Source organism: Bufo gargarizans, chromosome 7 (genome assembly GCF_014858855.1).
Source record: "Bufo gargarizans isolate SCDJY-AF-19 chromosome 7, ASM1485885v1, whole genome shotgun sequence".
NCBI classification, from domain to species: domain Eukaryota; kingdom Metazoa; phylum Chordata; class Amphibia; order Anura; family Bufonidae; genus Bufo; species Bufo gargarizans.
This window is the reverse complement of record NC_058086.1, coordinates 63,918,470-63,935,464: the sequence shown is the minus strand read 5'-3', so window position 1 is coordinate 63,935,464 and position 16,995 is coordinate 63,918,470. Positions and strand designations below refer to the sequence as shown.

Genomic DNA, 16,995 nt, shown 5'->3' with positions numbered 1-16,995 from the left:
AGATCTGGCCATGCAAGGTTTTGGCCATACGTTACTTCTGCTCTTTATTGCTGTTGCAGTGGCCCACCATCCTCAGCACCCCGATCTCCCATGTCCTTTCCAAACCGCAATCATTGTCATAGTCCTGAACAGTCCTGCCATTTTTAGCAGACTGTGATATATCATTTTGGGCTTCTTGGACCCTCTCCCAATTCCCTTGTTTGAATTTGCTTCCAGTGCCACTGTGCCACTGTTGCTACCACTTTACCTACTGCCCCCAACATAGCTACAAGTGCCACCATAACTACTACCAATACAGCAATGCATGTGGCCCTTCACCACCCCCTGAACCTTCTCCTCACAGCAATCCAAACACTGACTTCTTCGCACACAACAAGAAAACTCTCTTGAGTATCTTCCATAGAACATGGGGTTTTGCTTAAGAAAAAAGAAGGTGCCCCACTAAGAGGGGCCACTAAGAGGGGCCAGTGAAGACACAGATGATGCAACTGAAAGGCTTCTCTGCGGTTGCAAATAGGAAGAGCAGGAGGAATGCTGCGACCCCTGGCTCCAAGGCTAGGTGTCAGACTCAGAGGTGACATCATCCTGCCATCTACTCCATAATGTCACCCTCTTTGTCCTCAATAATAATGTGTGACACAGTGGTTCCACATCCACTGATCGTGACAGTTAGCAAATGTTTAATGTACAACCTGTAAATTTAATTTATATTTTGTGTCCTCCATCTGGTACAGCTGAGGCTACCAACTTCAAGGATGTTCATTTATTCAGCAGATGGCACCATATTCTGGAAAACATAGATGATACTGCAGCACTCTACAGGGGAAAGTGCTGCTATTCTAGTAATCAATGTGTTAAAATAGCACTGCACTCTCTGTATTACACTTGCTAACAAAGGAACCTTTTCTGTAGAGGTGGGTGCTGCTATTTTGCTGTCATATAATTGGGGTCACAGTTCAGAAGGGGACATAGTGTCAGTTATCCCTGATAATTATAGATCAGATTCAGAACTGATGAAGCTTTGTGGGATTTCTGTCTATGAGTAGACAATTTACAGAATTGTATCATGGAGAGGAAGAGGAGGATTAGACGTCTACAATTATTGTCTTTGATAATTAGTCTTTTACTTCTGCAATGGAAATCTGCTCAGCACATGGATATCAAATTGTCCAAACAAGAGGTCAAATGAATCCTGTTAACCATGGACAGCTACAGAGGTATCCCCTTTCTTCCCTTTTCTGTATAGGTCTGAAGCTCTTCTTCACAAGCCTTGAGCAATGGTTGACATTTTACGGAGGGCAGTACTAGACTTTGTGTCTCAATGTATTAGAGAGGTGGTGGCTCAATATCGTCTCTTGGTGACTGCTGCCATTAGAGAGGCTTTTCTATTGAGATCATAGACCTTCAGAGGTTACATAATTGCCTTATAGATAGTGACAGAAATCCAAGGGTAGATTTTCTTAAAGGCGCCTATGAAATTAAGAAAAGGACTGTGATTCATCCCAGGCAATTGTACTTGGAAAGTCAATTTGAAGATTGTTTTAGAGTTGCTCCAAGGGCTCCGTTAGTAACACCTAATATGTATTCTTATTCTTTATAGCTGGGGTTAGTGGTGCTTCTTTGATGTAAACATTTTGGTGAAACTCTACTTAATCCTAAAATGTTGGATCCTAACGTTTGCACAAATATAACCTATTGTTTTTTAAAACTACAACAACGAGCTTAAATGAACAAAGTCTACTCCATTATTTCCCATGGAAGAAATAGTTTTGATTATTTTTTTAAATAATTAACATTTTGTGTTACTTTTTAAATAGAGAACAATATTTTTTTTTCTATGTAAAACCTACTATGAAATAACTTAAATCTGTCACTAAATTTCACTGTACAAGCTTCATAAACTATTAACTAGATGTTTTAGCCTTGATGAGTGTGGTGTACTTAGTTTGAAAATCCATGTCAGAATCGCTGTATAATGTATATCTTTTCTGAAAGTTTCACCACTTGGTATTAAGTGAACATTTAAGGAGTCCAAGTTCATTTTGATATCGGTCACGAAAAACATTCACAAAGGAATTTGCAGCCCTTCTGACATGGATTTTCAAAGTAAGTACACCAGCCTCATCCGGTCTAATGCTCTGTTTACATGGCCCAATTGTCGGGCAGATTATCGGGGATAAATGTTCCTACGAATGCTCATTCCCGATAATCTGCCCGTCTAAAGGTGCAGCCGATCACCTAATGAACAGGCAAAATGCTTGTACTTCGGGTGAAGCAGTCGCTTGTGCAGACAAGCTCCCTAGGCCATGTAAACCCAGCTTAAGAATGTATGCAGTTTGTATTGATCAAAGATCGACTTTAATATTTGGTGATAATCACTGGCATTCAGTACATAGATGAGAGGAGGCACAATAGGTACCCCACCAATTTGTTTGTTAACAATGTTCAAAGCTCATCTGGAGAGGAGAGTCCTGAATAAATGAGGATGGGAACAACCAAACCTAGACCCACCCATTCCAAGGACAGTATACCAGCTGCATGATCTGCCTCTATGGTGTGTGTGCCCATGGTGGTATTGGCATGACTTTCTTGACAATGTCTACATATGTTTTATACTATTTCAACTTTTTCCTCTGATTTGACATGTTACATGTCTGTGTTCACTTTATGTTTGGTGAGCATGTTTGCCAAAGGTGATTTGGCCAATGGACACCAAAAGAGTATCCTCTTAGCTTTCATCGAGGTTATATGCATCAGTATATCTTTTTATGTATTGTATAGGAGAGCACAGCTATAGCTTTCCTATACAGTGGGCCACCACAAAAAAAGGTAACCTGTGCAGAAAGCATATTCTACTACATTGTGGCCAATGGTCTACGTAGAAATCTATATGGACTTAAAGTGGCGTATGTCAGGAGTACATAGCAGGGACCTGGGACCCATACCTATATCAAGAACAGAGCCCCGAAAGTGGTGGAAGGCGTACTGCGCATGAGCAGCCATCCTCCATCCATTTTCTATGGGGCCGCCAAAAATAGCCGAGCATTGGCTCGGCTATTTCCATCAGGCCCATAGAAGTGAATGGGAGCGGTGGCTGGTCATGCGCAGTGTGCTCCCATTCACTTCTATGGGGAGAGCGCTTGGTGGTGTTCGGACCAGAATCCTCCAGCCACCACTTTGCGGGCCTCCGTTCCTGATATACCCGCACCTATAAGACAATGGGGTCATACCCTAATGATATGCCCGCATTGTCTGAGATGAGACAACCTCTTTAATATCTTTGTGCTTTATGAGATGCATTTTCTTTTGCTATACACTCAGCAATTTTCCATGTGTAGTCTAAGCTTTTATGTATGGAAAGTGTATTGTCTTATTGATTTCTCACTGTGGTATTCTTGCGTTTGCTGTCTGTGTTTTCTTATGGCAAAGCTGCCCAGAGCATTCATATACTGATAAAAGAAGAAATAAAATCCCTATCCAGAGAAGTCTTACACAAACACGGCAGGGCGATAACTTATTTTCGTAACATTGCAGAAGTTGCTGTCTCCCCTTCTGGGACAGATTTACTAATAGTGCTACACTTTACGCTGTCTAAGAATATAAATCGCAGTCTTAATATTGGACAAATTTATTAATCTGGTTTATAGACCTTTATGAATCTTAAGGATTGTTAATCCGGCACCAGATTTACACCAGAATTCCATCGATGTGCCAGAATTTTATCCGTGCACTAAAAAAATTGTCTAGTCTAAGTTTACACCGCCTATAAATTGCTGCAGTTTTACTCAAAAAGTGCACCAAGATTTTGGTGCCCGGAGGTGCATATAGGCCACACCTCTTTACAACAAAACCACACCTCCTTCCTGTAAAGCCGCACCCCTTGTTGATCGAGGAGTAAATTTAATTTAGTGTGTTTTAAGAACTTAGCAAACACTTAAAGGGCATCTGTCAGCAGTTTTGTACCTATGAAACTGGATGACTTGTTACATGTGCGCTTGGCAACTGAAGACATCTGTGTTGGTCCCATGTTCATATGTGCCCGCATTGCTGAGAAGAATGATGTTTTAATATAGGTAAAAGAGCATCTAGGCACAACAGAGGCGTTTCCCTTACTCCTAGAGGCTCCGCTCTCTTGACAACAGCAGTGCACCCTGCACTTTAATTGACAGGGCCAGGCAGTGTAAATGTGATCACACCTGGCCCTGTCAATCAAAAGTGCATAGGGCGCAGCACCTGCAGAGAGAGCAGAGCCTCTTGGTGTAACAGCAACGCCCCCATTGCTCCTAGAGACTCATTTGCATATATTAAAACATCATTTTTCTCAGCAATGCGGACACATATGAACATGGGACCAACACAGATGTCTTCTGTAAGCAGTAATGAAGCAGTTACCGGGAAAGATCCTCGTGCACTGGAGTGAGATGGGCCAAATTTATTAAAGGGGTTGGTCCATTCCGGACATTGATAACATACCTGTTAGTATATGCTATCAATGTCAGATAGGTGCCGGTCCAACTTCTGGGACTCGCTCCTATCTCCAGAACAGGGCTCCCAACGTGAACAGAGAGCACATGGGTGGCCATTCTCCGTTGATCGCTATAGCAGTTCCGAAAATAGGCAAGCACTGGCTCAGCTATTTCCGGCAGTTACATAATGATAAATGAATAGGTGGCTGTGCAGGCACAGAGCCCTCACCATTTACCACAATGGGGCTTCCAAAAACAGCCGGGCTTGAACGTTTAGCGGTTTTCGGTACTCCTATAGCGATGAATAGAGAGCACACCGTGAATATGGTCTTGTTTGATTGGAGAGTCCTGTTCTGGAGATGAAGAGGGTCATGAACGTGGGATCTTCTCTGGCATTGATGGCATATCCTAACGATATGCGATCAATGTCCCAGATGGGTCAACACCTTTAGGAGGCATACCTCTTAATAAATTAGTTGCCTCTCTGCACTTCAGTAGCTATAAATTGTAATTCGAGATGAGTGAATCAATCCAATGACGTAGAATTCGATCCGAATTTCAGATAAATTTGATTCACCGCAAAGTCAAATTTCCTTGTGTTTCCTGATAGTGAATCGATTTAACCTGAAATAGTGTAAAAAAAAATAATAATAATCATACTTACCTCCTCCATTTGCTCGCGACGGCCCAGGAGCCGCCATCTTGATTGAGGATCTCAGTCAAAATCCTGTGCGTGGTGACATATAATGTCTCTACGCCAGGCGGCGTGCCAATGTCATCTCGGGCCATGCGAGATTTCGCACATGCAAGATGGCAGTGGCTGGCCCATTGAGAGCAAATAGAGGCGGTAAGTATGATTTTGTTTCTTTTTTTTCAGTTAATTTTACACTGTATTATTGCTATCAGATGCCGCGCTAGTGTATGAACGTGGCATCTGAGGGGGTACAATGATTAGGAGCGGCGCTATCGCAGCTCGCTGTCAGTGCACCCACTACTTACAAAGAAATGCACTTTGTGACAAAGTTATTCCTCACAAAGCAAATTTTTTTGTAAAATTCGGCGAAGCAGCCGAACCGAATTTTCCAAAACTTCGCTCATCTCTAATTATAATACATTTTTTATTACACGCAATTACAAAAGTATTCAGATTCAGATCCTAATTTAAAACCTTTAGGCCTCTTGCACACCAACGTATTTTCTTTCCATGTCCGTTCCATTTTTGCGGACCGTATGCGGAACCATTCATTTCAATGGGTCCGCAAAAAAAAGGAAGGTACTCTGTGTGCATTCTGTTTCCGTATTTCCGTATATCTGTTCCGCTAAAAGATAGAACTTGTCCTATTATTGTCCGCATAATGGACAAGGACAGTTCTATTAGGGGCCAGCTGTTACGTTCCGCAAAATATGGAATGCACACGGACGTCATCCGTATTTTTTGCAGATCCTTTTTTTGCGGACCGAAAAATCCATACGGTCGTGTGCAAGAGGCCCTAGAATATTTTTGTGGGACAACCACTTTAATATGTAGTCATTTGCTACTGTATGTTCAAACCACACTGATTTACTTGGCATACCAATGAAGTACATTTTACCCAGTAGTCTAAATAATATCTGGGTGTATATTATGTTTTTTTCATTACGTATAAATAGCTATATTTTGCACTTACTCCAGGATGGCCGAACTACAGTAACTGTCATAGCTCCACCATATCCCCTGATAAATGACATTAAAGCCTATTCTCTTGACATCTAGTCTCCATGTTTTAATCCCTATTGTCCAGAGTATACATACTCTCCTATATGCTCCACTGTTGTCGTGTATCTCTAAGAACCTGCTGGCTTATAGCAGGTCTGTTCCTACTAACAGGAAGCTAAATGTAATCATCTTATTAGAGGCTGATCACATTAACGTCTTCTTCTCCTGCACAGATCTCTTTCAATGACACAAAAGAGAATTTCACTGTTAAGCCTTGCATAAGCTTTTCTGCAAGATAGCAGGACAGTATACAATGCAGGACAGCGTACATCTCCAACAAGAATAGTTTTTCTTCTCCATCTTCTCCATTTATGCAAATAAAAAAAATAATACTTAGCAGCAATCCTTGCCTTGCGTTCTGGGATGCAGGGTTTATCCTTCTTCTTCATCTGCATTTTGATGGCAGTGGCACATATCAACATGCGTGACCAGTCCTTGTTCTGAGTGACAGGAGTGGACAGATGTGGTGGTTCCACTCTGCTGCCTACAAGCTGTATTTAGGCCATGGATATTGATAAATTCAATCAATATTTTTTTTTTCCTGCTAGAGCAGGGGTACTCAAGTACTTTTTGTAAAGGACCACATACCCAAGTCTGCCGTAGGATGGAGGTCCGAGCTGCAAAACAAAAAAATATATAAGGAGGGACAACACCATTGGCGTGTAGCGCTGCATTATTATTATTTTTTTCAATAATCCACACCTCCAAGCCCACCTAATCTCCTTTCAGCCGACCAAACAGTAAGAATGTCCTTTCAGTGCCCACTAACAATAATGATGCCCCTTTATTGCCCCTTAGACAGTATGATATCCCTTTAGTGCTCCACAGAGTGTGATACCCCTAAGTGCACCCTCACAGCAGGGTGATCCCTTGCTACCCCCACACATTATGATGCTCCTTAGTGCCCCTGACACATTGCGATGCCTCCCTAGTTCCTCTCCACAGAGTATGAATACCCTAAGTGCCCCTTCATAGTAGTAATGCCCTCTCTTTGCCCCTTTCACAGTAGTTACACCCTATCTGTGCCCCTTCACAGTTGTAATGCACTCTTTGTGCCCCCTTCATAGTAATAATCCTCATTGTGCCTCCTTCACAGTAATAATGTCCCTTAATAGTAGTAATGCCCATTGTGCCCCCTTAATAGTAATAATGCCCATTGTGCCCCCTTAATAGTAGTAATGCCCACTGTGCCCCTTCCCCTTAATAATGCCCATTGTGCCCTTTCACAGTAATAATGCCCTCTGTGCCCCCTCCATAGTAGAAATCCCCATTGTGTCCCCTTAATATTAGTAATGCCCTCGGTGCTAGTAATGCTCATTGTACCCCCTTCAAAGTAATAATGCCCATTGTGCCCCCTTAATAGTAGTAATGCCCATTGTGCCCCCTTAATAGTAATAATGCCCATTGTGCCCCCTTAATAGTAGTAATGCCCACTGTGCCCCTTCCCCTTAATAATGCCCATTGTGCCACTTCACAGTAATAATGTCCTCTGTGCCCCCTCCATAGTTGAAATCCCCATTGTGCCCCCTTAATAGATAGTAGTAATGCCCTCTGTGCTAGTAATGCCCATTGTGCCCCCTTCACAGTAATAATGCCCTCTGTGCACTGTGCCCATTCAATAGTAGAAATGCCCATTGTGCCCCCTTCACATTAGCAATGCCCATTGTGCCCCCTCCAGAGTAGAAATGCCCGTTATGCCCTCTTCACATTAGCAATGCCCATTGTGCCCCCTCTAGAGTAGAAATGCCCATTTTGCCCCCTTTGTGTTAAAAAAGAAAAGAAAAACACAGTACCTACTCACCTTGTCCTGTTCCTGAAGCTCACAGTCCTCTCTCCCCTGCAGACACAGAACACTCTGAAGCATTGTGTGGGCGGGGCTTATTCAGATTCCCGGACTGCAGGCTCCGCCCACACAAGCAGGGCCAAGCAATCTGTGCCTGCAGGCTGAATGGGGGAGCAGGAAGAAGTCTTCCTGCTTCACCATTCACAGAGCCGCCGGTCTGAAGAAGGGGAGGAGCGCGGGAAACAGAGTGGTGAGTGACAGGACCGCAGCTCCCTGCGCTCCAGCAATGAGCGCTTCCATCTGTATTGATGGAAGCGCTCATTGCTTCTGGACTGTGGCACCCCCTGAGAGCTGGCACCCGGGTGCATGCAGGGGTCCGGACAGCTGGCAACCACGGCCCAAATTCGGACCCCAGTCTGCCAGTTGAGTACCCCTGTGCTAGAGCATAGGTATGATAGTAAAATGGTAACAAAGTTTGTAAGGCCATAAAAACACATACATCTATCAAGTGCAGACTATTATCCTGAAAAGTTGACCCAGAGCAAGGGAACAACTTCATAGGGTACAAGCATTTTGGATGCATTGATAGATAGATTTCTTTGCTACATGCATGGATGGATAGTAGATAGATAGTTAGATAGATAGATACCGGGTAAGTAATGGATGGATAGAAAGAAATAGGTAAAGAGACAGATAAAAGACAGAAGCCTGGATGAATAGATAGATAAATATACACAAAGTGAACTCCACGGCACCTCCAAAAATTAGCTTGTGTTTATTCACCAAATGACAGCGACGTTTCGGTACACTCAATGGAACCTTTCTCAAGCAGTGACAACCTTATGCGCTACCGCCGCAGATCTCTGGCAGCAGCAATCCACTCTAACGTTCAAGCGCATTTCATTTTGCAGTCCCACTCCTGTCTGTATCTTCCCAGAGACACCCTGGGAAGGTAAAGTGAAGCGTAGCTGCCAGTGATCAGTGCTGGCAGCAGATAAAAAGCAGAGAAGTATTTTACCTCATTTTTAGTAAGCTCTATTGCACATTTTGTGAGGTATAACTGGAGTATGGTGGGCAGGGACAGGGAGACCAGAGACAAGCTGAGAAGGCCTCTGCATCATGCAATTATTTAGCCTCTTCAATAGACCATATTCTCCTTAGCGACTCTCAGTTACAGCATTGATAAGGGAGACTTTACATACATTTTCTAATAAATATTTCTCTAATAAAATGTATTATAAAAGCACTTACACTCACTGTCTACATATTAAAAAAATTAAATGACAATTACATTTTAAGGGGGTATTCCCATCTCAGAGACTGATGGCATATTGAGTCCATGAAAGATTGAAATTTTTGTCCCAAGTTAGCGGAAAGAGATTTTGTGAGAAAACACAAAAAAAATATAAATTTCCGCTAACTTGTGCCCAAAAAAAAAATTCTATGAACTCGCCATGCCCCTCATCGCCGTACTCAGGAGAAGTTGGGGAATGTGTTTTGGGGTGTCATTTTACATATACCCATGCTGGGTGAGAGAAATATCTTGGCAAAAGACAACTTTTCCCATTTTTTTTATACAAAGTTGGCATTTGACCAAGATATTTATCTCACCCAGCATGGGTATATGTAGAAATACACCCCAAAACACAATGCCCAACTTCTCCTGAGTACGCCGATACCACATGTGTGACACTTTTTTGCAGCCTAGGTGGGCAAAGGGACCCACATTCCAAAGAGCACCTTTCGGATTTCACCGGTCATTTTTTACAGATTTTGATTGCAAACTACTTCTCACGCATATGGGCCCCTAAAATGCCAGGGCAGTATAACTACCCCACAAGTGACCCCATTTTGGAAAGAAGACACCTCAGGGTATTCAGTGAGGGGCATGGCGAGTTCCTAGAATTTTTTATTTTTTGTCACAAGTTAGTGGAGTATGAGACTTTGTAAGAAAATAAATAAAAATAAAAAATCATAATTTTCCGCTAACTTGTGACAAAAAATAAAAAGTTCTATGAACTCACTATGCCCATCAGTAAATACCTTAGGGTGTCTACTTTCCGAAATGGGGTGTTTGTACTGTCTGGGCATTGTAGAACCTCAGGAAACATGACAGGTGCTCAGAAAGTCAGAGCTGTTTCAAAAAGCGGAAATTCACATTTTTGTACCATAGTTTGTAAACGCTATATCTTTTACCCAAACCATTTTTTTTTACCCAAACATTTTTTTTTAATCAAAGACATGTAGAACAATAAATTTAGCGAAAAATTTATATATGGATGTCGTTTTTTTTGCAAAATTTTACAACTGAAATGAAAAATTTCATTTTTTTGCAAAAAAATAATAAAATTTCGATTAATAACAAAAAAAGTTAAAATGTCAGCAGCAATGAAATACCACCAAATGATAGCTCTATTAGTGAGAAGAAAAGGAGGTAAAATTCATTTGGGTGGTAAGTTGTATGACCGAGCAATAAACGGTGAAAGTAGTGTAGTGCAGAAGTGTAAAAAGTGGCCTGGTCATTAAGGGGGTTTCAGCTAGGGGGGTTGAAGTGGTTAAACAGTGGAAACCCCCCATAAATGAGCCCATTGTAGAAACTACACCCCTCAAGTTACTCAAAACTGATTTTACAAACTTTGTTAACCCTTTAGGTGCTCCACATGAATTAAAGGACATTTTTTTCTTTAACAAATCGAGGGTTTACATAAACACCCCACATATGATCATAAACGGCAGGGCGCAGAAGAAAAGGAACGCCATATGGTTTTTGGAAGGCAGATTTTGCTGAACTGGTTTTTAGATGCCATGTTCCATTTAAAGACCCCTGATATACCCCTAGAGTAGAAACTCCCCAAAATTTACCACATTTTGGAAACTAGGGGATAAGGTGCCAGTTTTATTGGCACTATTTTGGGGTACATATGATTTTTAATTGCTCTATACGCTTTTTGTGAGGCAAGGTAACAAAAAGTGGCTGTTTTTTTTTTTCTTCTATTTTTTACAACATTTATCTGACAGGGTAGATTATGTGCTATTTTTATAGAGCAGGTTGTTACGGACGCAATGATATCAAATATGTCTACTTTCTTTGTTTGTTTGTTTCAGTTTTACATAATAAAGCATTTCTGAAAAAAAATTATGTTTGTGTCTCCATTTTCGGATAGCCATTTATATTTTTTTATTTTCTCATTTTTTCATTTTTTCATTTTTATGCCAATCGTCTTGTGCAGGGGCTCGTTTTTAGCAGAAAGAGTTGATGTTTTTATTGGTACCATTTTTGGGTACATATGATTTTTTGATCATTAATTATTACACTTTATGGGGCAAAGTGATAAAAAAAATTGGTTGTTTTATCACAGTTTTTATTTATTTATTTTTGCAGAGTTCATCTGAGGGGTTAAGTCATGTGACATTTTTATAGAGCAGATCATTATGGACGTGGAAATACCTAATGTGTATACTTTTTCCTTTTTATTTATATTTTACACAATAATAGCATTTTTGAAACAAAAAAAAAAATCTTTAGTGTCTCCATAGTCTGAGAGCCAAAGTTTTTTTTTTGGACCGATTGTCTTAGTTAGGATCTAATTTTTTGCGGGATGAGGTGATGGTTTGATTGATACTATTTTGGAGGGCAAACACCTTTTTAATCGCTTGGTGTTGCACTTTATGTGATGTTAGGTGACAAAAAATGGCTGTTTTGGCACTGTTTTTATTTTATTTTTATTACGGTGTTCACATGAGGGGTTAGGTGATGTGATATTTGTATAGAGCTGGTTGTTCTTGACACGGTGATACCTAATATGTATATTTTTTTTATTTATTTCACTTTAACATATATATATATAGATTTTTTTTGCAAATTTCTTATGTAGGGGCTCATTCTTTGCAGGATTAGGTGACAGTTTCATTGGTACCATTTTGTGGGACATACACCTTTTGGATCACTTGGTGTTGCACTTTTTGTGATATAAGGTGACAAAAATTGCTTTTTTTGACACAGTTTTTATTTTATTTTCTTATGCTGTTTATCAGACGGGGTAGATCATGTGATATATTTATAGAGCCGACTGTCACAGACACGGAAATACCAAATGTCTATTTTATAGATTTTTTTTCTATTTTTAACATTTTTTTAAATTATTTAATTGGCGGATTTTTTTTATTTTACATATGAAACCTTTTTTTTTTCTTTTTTTTTATAAAATACTTTTTTTTTATTTATTTTATTTTACACTTTGCATCCCCCATAAGGTCATACAAGACCTCCGGGGGACATTTAAAGGGGTTATCCCACTTAGCATTTTCATACTTACCTGCTGCCAGCGCGCCGTTCACTTCCCGGATTCTGGCTGGGGGCGGGCTTCATCTTGATTGAAGTCTTCTCCTGGCCCGGCCGCGCGCTTGACTGAATGCGCACGCCGCCGCGCATGTGCCATGGTGACTTATTCCTGACCAGTATAGTACAGAGCCGGCGTGCGCGTTCGCGGCTCTGTACTATTCTGGCCAGGAAGAAGTCACCATCGCGCATGCACGGCGGCATGCGCGTTCAGGACAGCGAGCGGCCCGGCCTGGAGAAAAGAAGGGGTCTTCTGCGCAAGCCATCTCTGAATGGACATTTTAGAACGTCCATTTAGAGATAAACAACCGCTGATAGGATGTTTATATCCTATGGGCGGTCGGGAAGTGGTTAAAGAGGCCCTGGAATAAATACTAAAAGTGGCCCCATTTTGTAGTTGGGTCCAAATTGATGGAAGGCAGGGCCAGCAATACCATATTGTGGCACATTATACCACCCCAACCAAAGCCAAATACCACGGTCCATCAAAAAATACTGCCAGCAGCACAAAATACATCGCCAAAAACTTCCACTGGGTGGCCATGAAGAGGGCTCAGGTGGCCCCCTGGGCTCTGGCCAATCCGCCCCTGCCCGCACCTATCAGACAATAAGGGCATATCCTAGCAATATGCCCCCATTGTATGTGATAGCAAAATCCCTTTAAAGCACTATTCATTCCATGGCGCTGTACATAAGAAAAGGGGTATACATAGATAACATAAAACAATTGCAGTAAGAATGTATCAGATAAGTTACAAACTGGTGCAGAAGTAGAGAGAACCCTGCCCGAGAGGGTTTACAATCCACAAAGGAATGGGGGAAAGATACAGTAGGTGATACATTCATATTACATTAGTAAATAAATCTAAAACCAATATAAACATAACATTTCTATATAACATCTTATGAACTAAAAGTGGAAATGTCCAGACTGCCAGTATTATCAGTATGTCTATACCTATGAATGTGAATGACAATGTAACGGATCTTAATTAAGTCGTTTATTTAGTTTGACACATTTATGATGCATATTCGCCCATTATCTGAGATCTAATTAACCTGCATGAGACTTGTTACAGTATAAGGCAAATGATTTCATATCATACCAAGATTAGAAATTATTTGTGAAACAGTTGGTGCTGGGGTGTATAGGCATTCAAAGATGTGTAATCTAGGTGATTCATTATGCTTTGTGCTACCAATTACTCCTTAGAGAAAAGTTCCCCATGTGTTTATTATCACTTTTACTTTCTAAACTTTCAGCCCCGCACCCCAAGGAGCCACTTCCTATTTATACTGTTGATTCCATTCTCTCCAGAATCTTGAATCCACTAATGATTATTAACACTTACTAGCAATAATGTACAGTGCAGAGAGGTGAAATAAGTAGGGGATGGAGAAAGAGTAAAAATACTACATGATACAATCTGCAAGAAGCACTAGATGAAAGGGAAAGGGGTGGGGTATATGTGCAAGTGCTGTGCTGTCTCCATGAGAAAGTGTGTGTGTGTATACAATGCTGTGTGTGCTCCCAGAGCATCTACATCTTAATTCTTCCAGCAACCCACCTTCAGCTCAGCAGAGAGGGAACCAGGCAGCATCTCCACACTGTACGCATGGTTTGTGCAGTGGTTCTCCTTACAGGTTCACCTGGGTTGACTGACATTGCTGATGCTTTTTTATGCTTTTAATTTCTTCCATGATTTGCTTCCTTGGCCATCTGAAAGTGATCTCATTGCATCTGATTTCTCCACCCAAGGCTGCATTTGATGTAAGGTTTCTTCTCTTCCATCTCAGGGGTTGTGGTGTGTTCTGTTTCCTGCATGTGACTGACAATGCAATACAGGCTCATTGTCAGGAAGTTCACATCTCTGGCAGCAGACCTCTGGACTGCTGCAGTGCTACCTTGTTCCCCCCCCCCCCCCATGCTCTTTGTAGATTGGTGTACCTGGAGAGGTTTTGGTGGGGTGCACTTGTGCATTTGGTTTTAGCTACAAGTGATGATGAGATCTGTTTCTCCAGCATTGCCTGCCCCCTGGGCTTTGGGACGTGTCCTTATGTGAATAGAGTCGTGTTGCTTCCCAACTAAATGCTAATCACAGCTCTTGATGTGTGCGCAGTGCTGGTACAGTATGTGATGTATAGGTTCTAGCTGCTGATTATTCCTTAATTGATGAGCTGGTTGGGTTACTAGATCTCCACTCTCCTCTGTAGTACCAGCAGTGGTGGACTGTAGGACACGTTTTCTTGGATTTCTAGGGCTGGGGCTTTACAGATAGACACATCTCACATACGCAGTGAGTATTGTATTGGTTGTTGATCATCATCACCATCACCTTCATGATCTCAGATCTCCTTCTCTTGCTCTGGAAGGATCATGCTGCTTCATCTGCTCTCTTTCTTTTAACTTCCAGGATGGCTCGTTTTGGAGAGGCTGTGGCTGGGAGGTTGGGGTCCGGAGATGGAGGATCAGAAAGGAGCAAGACTCTCCAAGGCTCCCCAGCTGCTCCAGTGGGGACCCAGGCAGCTTTCAAGCAATCCAAAGCCCAAAGAGCAAGGACTATGGCTTTATATAACCCCATTCCTGTCCGGCAGAATTGCTTCACAGTGAACAGGTCGTTGTTCATCTTTGGAGAAGACAACATCTTAAGGAAATATGCTAAGAAGCTCATCGACTGGCCATATCCTTTACTCTATGCTATGGAAATGTGGAATTTGTATGCTCTGGGAAGGTACGAGTTAATGTCCAGTTCATATTTGCTGGCAGGCATTCATTACAGGTAAGAAAAATATATGTGCATGCATATGCAGTCTTATGCATTTTTAGGGGATGGTTTGGTAGATATGCAATGTCCAGTTGAATGGTATTATTGGCCAGACAATGAATTGGGAAAGTCAGGCACCCCTCCCCCTCAGTGTTGTAGAGTAGAAGTTCACCTACCCCTTAGCTTTCCTGTAGCAGTTAAGGAGGAGGAGGAGGAGGAGGAGGAGGTGATGTGCGTTTTTTACCAGCCCCCACTTTTTATCGCAATGATTAATTATTAATGTTCACAGAGATCTTTCTCTAAATCAACAGGGTGATACCAATGCAATAACTGCTTGATGGCAGCAGTGACAAATCGTCCTCTATGCAGATGAAACCTTGCTTGCCAACAGGTGTAAATTGAAAGAGGAACATTAAGTTGTCCCGCTGTGCGCTCAGAGTGGTGTCCTGTGCTTCAAGCAGCACCGGCCGACTTCAGCACCATGGACAGGTTTAGAGGTACCTATGGAGGAGAAGGGTTGCATTGCAGGTCATAGGTCCAGAAATGGTTCTGATGGTGAACTGAGAAGGGTCCAAAACATGATTTCTGTGGCACCTGGATGTCCCATAAATTAAGGGATTAATCATAGCAAGACATAAAGAGTCTACAGACAATCTACAAACAATATGGCCAGTAAATGATCATTCTGGAATCAGTCAGTTAACCACATATATTCCAAACTGTTTGAGGTTAATAGATAATCCATAAAATGTCTGCAATGTTTTCCTAATGTTCCTGTTGCTTACATCAACAGGTGTAAATGGAAAGCTAGACATAAAGTAGACCTGCTGTGCGCTCAGAAGGGTGTCTTATGCTTCAAGCAGCACTGGCAGACTTCAGCACCATGGACAGGGTTAGGGGATCCTGCTGTATGTGGAGGGGAAGGGTTGCATTGCAGGTCAGAAATCCAAAACACTCTCCTTAGGGGTTCTGATGGTGAACCTCGAACTGTGTGTGTAACCAGTAACTTAACCAATGGCTCCATGCTGGTTCATAGGCAATTGTAGGACTAAGCTGTAAGACAATGGACAATTGGAAGAAAGTGACAAACATCTGAATTCTGTGCCACCTGGATGCTTCATAAATCAAATAATTAATTGTAGCAAGGCAAAAATTATCCACAGAAAATCGACAACCAATATGACTGGGGAGCCTCACAGCGAATTATCGCTTTGGAATCATCCGCTAATCACATATTTGATTTCAATAAGATAATCAGTGAAAAGTCTGCAATATTTTCTCAAAAATGAAATCCTTTCATTTCAAACTGTTCAGTCTAAATCCAGCTTTGTTGGTCTTTACAGTGATGTAACCCCCCCCCCCCCCTCCCCAGTAGTGATGTAGTCAATGACTTGATTGGCTTATCAATAAGCGTATATGTGTTTAAGGATAAGAAAGATGGGAAATATCATTTTAGATGTCATTTTGTCCAGTAGAGCAATGGTTGTCCATAACATGGAAATGAGCAATGCAGAAGAGACCTTAGAATAATGCTTGTCATGTGGAAATGTATGTCTTGTGGGGTTTTAAACTAGTGTTATATGTGAAATATTTGTCACCCTTTCTTCAGAGGCTTCTCCTCTATGACTATCCTACAGATCAGCGACACCTAAGGCAAAACTAGTGATTATTTCCATTACCAGATCCCTCTCCCACTGGTGATGACTTTTCCCATCACTAGTAATTGTCTACTTAAAGGGATATTCTGGTTTTGCCATTTTCAGCATCAATTGACAGGAAACACTGATAATAGTGATTGTGTATCTGTATTGCTCCATTTCCTGCAACGACACTATGGTCATGTGACATTTTCCACTGTGCTGGTTCCCTATCCAGATGACATCACA

General features: G+C 41.6%; 1 protein-coding gene across 1 annotated transcript in view; it reads left to right on the top strand.

The window, feature by feature from the left end:
- The window catches only part of CACNA1E (calcium voltage-gated channel subunit alpha1 E), a 611,438-nt gene that overhangs the window by 167,338 nt on the left and 427,105 nt on the right, over positions 1-16,995 (top strand). The window contains 1 exon segment of the mRNA XM_044301096.1: positions 14,759-15,025. Coding sequence (XP_044157031.1) covers positions 14,759-15,025 — 267 coding nt within the window.